The 4,620-nt window shown below is 49.5% G+C and overlaps 1 protein-coding gene across 1 annotated transcript; it reads right to left on the bottom strand.

Annotated features, from left to right (window-relative positions):
- Positions 1-449: 449 nt before the first annotated feature.
- Positions 450-2,491, bottom strand: P152DRAFT_457467 (putative extracellular lipase). The gene has a single exon (XM_033679229.1). It carries the CDS (start codon positions 2,195-2,197, stop codon positions 500-502), a length of 1,698 nt encoding a protein of 565 aa, XP_033535734.1. The 5' UTR covers positions 2,198-2,491; the 3' UTR covers positions 450-499.
- Positions 2,492-4,620: the final 2,129 nt, after the last annotated feature.

Raw genomic sequence — 4,620 nt, 5'->3', positions numbered from 1 at the left:
CGCGTATCACGAGAAACACAAGGACGCGCCGGACATCCACCCAGCCTTTACAAATGACGAGCTCTGGGCACAGCTTGCGCCCAAATTGATTGAAGAAAAAGATGATTAGGACGACGACCTCATTGTATCATTAGATAGAGCGCTCAGTGGACTTCGCGTGTTTTGAAGGAGGGGGTAGTGTGATGGATCAGAGGTCCGCAGACCTGGATGCCTTGTGGCCCTGTGGCCCGTTTGCTCTGTAAACACCAGAACAGATAAACGCCTCGCACACCTTAGATAGATTCCTCCTTCATAGCAACAATTCAATGTTTGCCTCACGATTGGAGATTCCCGACAGTGAGACTCTTACATTCACATTATTCGCCAAGACTTTATTCATATTCGCAAATTATTCATATTATTCATATTATTCGTATTCGTTTCGGACCTCTAGTGACAATGTTCAAATTGGGAACCATAGGGGCAATGGAATTCCAACATCCTTTCTTTAAATTATTCTTTAAATCTTAAACATAGTCCGGTACTTCATTATAAACTCATATGAATCCTGTCGGAAGTCATCATTCATTATCAATGCCTGATTAGCATAGAAGTTCATTAATTTCTTCCCTTCCTTCCATTGCGGCCACTTCATGTACGTGTGGGCACCGATATTCGGATCTAGGTTGTGTACGAAGCTGAAATAGTACGAATGGATCGATCTACTGGCATAGTTTGGCATAATGCCATATAAAACTTGAAGTAGATCTGAGAGGTGGAATGTGCCAAGAATAGGCGTGCCGTAGCCGTAGGATGCAAGGTATGACCAAGACGGAATTTCGGGTGCAACGAGAGCGATGCCGTCAAGAAGGGCGCGCCTCGTTAGTGTAAACGTAAGGTCGCCCAGAATGGCGGCTAGTTTCTTGAATTGCGGATACCAATTATTGTCCAATCCAGTCCGGAACGGCGAGTTTTCGACGATACTTTCTATGAAGCTCTTTCCGTAGGTATCGACAAGACCTTCGATGATCGGCCTATCAATAAAGGGGAAGAGGATCGTATTAAGGTAAGTATTTAGCTCCTCCGTCGTTGTAATATTGGACTGAAAGAGTGCGAGCAGAGTACCCTCGTCTTCTTGGTCACCGATGATGAATGGAACTTTAGCAATCTTGCCGGCAAGGCCAAGTTCGTCAGGAGAATCGGTCATTGAGAAGCCATCAGGTCGTGGAAGATATGCTAGAGAGACAGAGAAATAGCTCAGCATAGCAGGAACGGAGTTAGCAGCATCTAGGAAGTCGTTGTAGGAGAGCTCGCGCAGGCATTGCAGCGTGTCGGACGCCCTTGAGCATCCGGCGTTCTTCACGACAGTGTCGTAAATGAGCTGGCCCTTAACTCCGTCGATAGGGTCGGCTGGGATAACTCCTCCTGAGTTCATAATTGCTCCGCGGAAGAGCGGCTTTCCCTTGTAGGTGTTGTCGCCGTCAAATAGGACCATTTGGTCAAAGACACTGATCGCTCCCGCAGACTGGCCCCAGATGGTAACCTTATCCGGATTACCCCCGAAGGCTGCGATATTGTCCGCCACCCATTGCAGACCAAGCCTTTGGTCGAGCAATCCCAAGTTTCCGGCCGTATCCGCCTTGATCTCCTTCCCGGCCATGAAGCCGAAGCCTCCCATGCGATAGTTCACGCCCACTAAGATGATAGGCATATTTAAGTCGATCGCAGACTTCACCATTGTGCCGCCGCTAAACAATGAAGTCGAGCCAAGCTGAAAACCCCCTCCGTAGATCCAGAACAACACCGGCAGTTTTGCATCCGCTGGGATCCCTGCAGGCCTAAAAATGTCGAGGGTCAAACAGTCTTCGCCGGCATTTAGGATCTCTTGGAACAGCGGCAGATTCATCAGGATGCCTAGCAGGTTCGCCGGAAGTTGGGCATTGGCAGTGCTGAAGAACATCTGGGGGCAAGCTTGCGCTGGTGAGGTCGCTTCGATGGTTCCCAGCGGCGCATTCAACGGCAGCGGAGGACGCAATCGGAGGTGGCCCACTGGGGGCTGAGCGAAAGGGACACCTCGGAAGCTCTCGATCGTGTCATCCAGTTTGCCGATGACAGTCGCTTGGGGAGCAGGAGCAACGACAGACGGTGCTGCGACTCGATTCACTACGTCTGCGACCGCCAAGGACACGAGGCCAGTGAGGAGAAGGCGTGAACGCATCTTGAAAGTGGAAATGCCTTTTTCGTGATTGGATATGAAGAAACGGGGTAGCCAGAGCCCTATTCGTCCGTATCAAGGCGGAACGTGACGAATAGTTAAGCACACACGCTCTTTTCCCTTATAGGACGAATCTTCTAACGCTGCCTCGACCTCAATGTGCATAATTATATTCGGCTGCTTCTCGCTCTTAAAAGACCGATTGAATACGGCATCTCATTAGGGAAAAGAATTCGCGAGTAAACATTTGAAATACTCCCCCTGACTTATTCCCGTTTGCAGAGGAGTGTAGCAAGCTAGTATGCTGCGGCACGCCAAATGGCAGCAGAAAACGGGAAGCTGTTCAAGGAAAGTGTGGGGAGAGCTTGTATAGGAAGGTAATACAAAATTAAAAATGGACAGGTCCTACTCCCCTAAACCCAATTCACTGCCTGCGCCACCAAATTGCATACCATTTCTCAGATTCAACTCAAGAAGGGAGGTGCCAGAGCACTCGTGGATTATTTATTAGTGTTCCGTGTTGCCCTTTCCAACCTCGCCTAGCATGAGCGCTAAGCCTGTTCAGTGCCTGCATATTAAAGGAGGTCTCCTATCTCCTCTCTTATAGTTTTTAGGAAACAGTTCCTTCACAATATCAGACCTATTTTAGCCCTTGCACACCTTTGTTGGAAGCAACCATCATGTAGTTCAATTGGCGCACTGTTACAGTGCTATTTTGGAGGACCATGGAGATGGATCACTATAGTAAAACAGCTTGTATTCGACGAAACGAAAGATAAAGAAGAGAAGAGAGAGAGAGATTCATACGCCCGTCAGGCCTCTCAGCGATTGATTGATTGATTGATTCCTGTCAAGATCTGATGTCATTACTTAGTCATTTGTTTCCCCGCTTCGGCTATTACTTAGTCATGGGTATATCTACCCCGTTCGGTACTTCTACTTCTTACAGAAATACAAGCACTTTACATTCTTCGCCACGTAACCTATTGCTTCCGTGTGGATAGACACGCCAAAACTGTCAACAATTCCTGCGCCCGTTCGGGCCAACATCGGTTGGCCCATGTGGGGAACTAGCTGACTAATTTACATTGTTGATGCCTGTTTTCTATACTCTGCTCTGCACTCATATCCTCCGTGTTTAAATCCAAGTGGCCGAGATGGCCGATACTGAGGGCCCTCTAAGTAATCTCCTTTGAGAAATGGTTATTGGGAACGCTGTTCTTGCTTGCGGCGCAGCGTTGTTTTGAGATTGAGGACATCTCGGCATGTTGTCTGGATCTATCGTTGTGCGTCCAATCTGTTTGTCTCCTTCGCGAAGGCCAGAGTCGCGTTAACTACCTCTCTATCCGGTTTCCATTTGTCGATAGGTCCATCCTTTTCCAGTGACGTGTACGCTCCTAGGAGGTAGGCAATATCATCGTGCCGTCTTCCGACTTTGGCTCTTAAGCCTGCTCTTGGTGTATTCCACAACCCGCATTTGAGAAGGAAATGTTCCACCGTTTCCGTTTCTCCGCATTCGCAGGAGCTGGTATCACTTGCAGCGATCTTTTTCAGGTAGTGGTTGAGTCTGCAGTAACCCGTCCTCATTTGGGCTAGGAGGGCGGCGTCGGAACCCGGGAGGCGGTCGTAGAGTGCTCTCGCATGACGACCCGGGAGCGCTTTGTCGAGATATTTGATGAACTTCCCGGTTGTGCTTTTACGAAATGCTTCTTATTTTTGGCGTTGGTCTGCCCTGCCGAGTTTCAGGGCCGCTGTGTGGGCCGTCTGGGCTGGTTCCGCGGGTTCGTATCTCTGTACCTCCCTTCCTATCTGCTCAAGGGCCTTGTCGAAGCCTTCAAGTGTCGTTGGTAGTGGGCAGTGAACGATCTGATTCCGATTCCTAGTTCTTTTAGTTGTCTGGCCAGCGCATATATCCGTTCGAGCTTCGCGATCTTTCTAGACCTTGGCCATTGGACAAGGTTAACCATATCCTGACTGCGCGTGTAGATTTGCGTGATAAAGCTCCCTCTGTACTGGAATCTTGTGATAGTTAGTACCACCTGTAGTGACTCGATGATGACTTCCGTCTCTAGGCTTCTGTCGTCGGTTGCTTTGGCGTCGGTTAGAATTCTCCGCCGGGCGAGCGCTGGGATCATCGGCGTCGTGACTACTATTTCAGCGCGGTCGGCGTACCGGACAGCGGTCCCGAACAGAGAATACAGTGGCGGTTGGTGGTTCTGCATTTCCTGGTTGGAGAATCGTTTCGTTGGGATTCGGGGGGTCCAGGGTGCCACCGAGAACGCTGGTTTGATCTGTATCTTCCGAAGGTCGATCTGCTGGAACGTTCTTTCGGTATGTTCTAGCGGGGACCGAGGGATTTTAGCTGTGGCCAGGAGGTTCTGGGTCTTCCACCACGGATGCTTCTCCGGTCTGGTATGCATCAAGAT

This window comes from Eremomyces bilateralis (assembly GCF_010015585.1).
Source record: "Eremomyces bilateralis CBS 781.70 unplaced genomic scaffold P152scaffold_6, whole genome shotgun sequence".
Taxonomy (NCBI): Eukaryota; Fungi; Ascomycota; class Dothideomycetes; order Eremomycetales; family Eremomycetaceae; genus Eremomyces; species Eremomyces bilateralis.
The sequence above is the reverse complement of the archived record's forward strand: the minus strand, read 5'-3'. Positions and strand labels throughout refer to the sequence as shown.

What these genes read in the sequence shown, in the direction of transcription:
- P152DRAFT_457467 (XM_033679229.1), bottom strand. Translation starts at nt 2,197, where the DNA reads ATGCGTTCACGCCTTCTCCTCACTGGCCTCGTGTCCTTGGCGGTCGCA.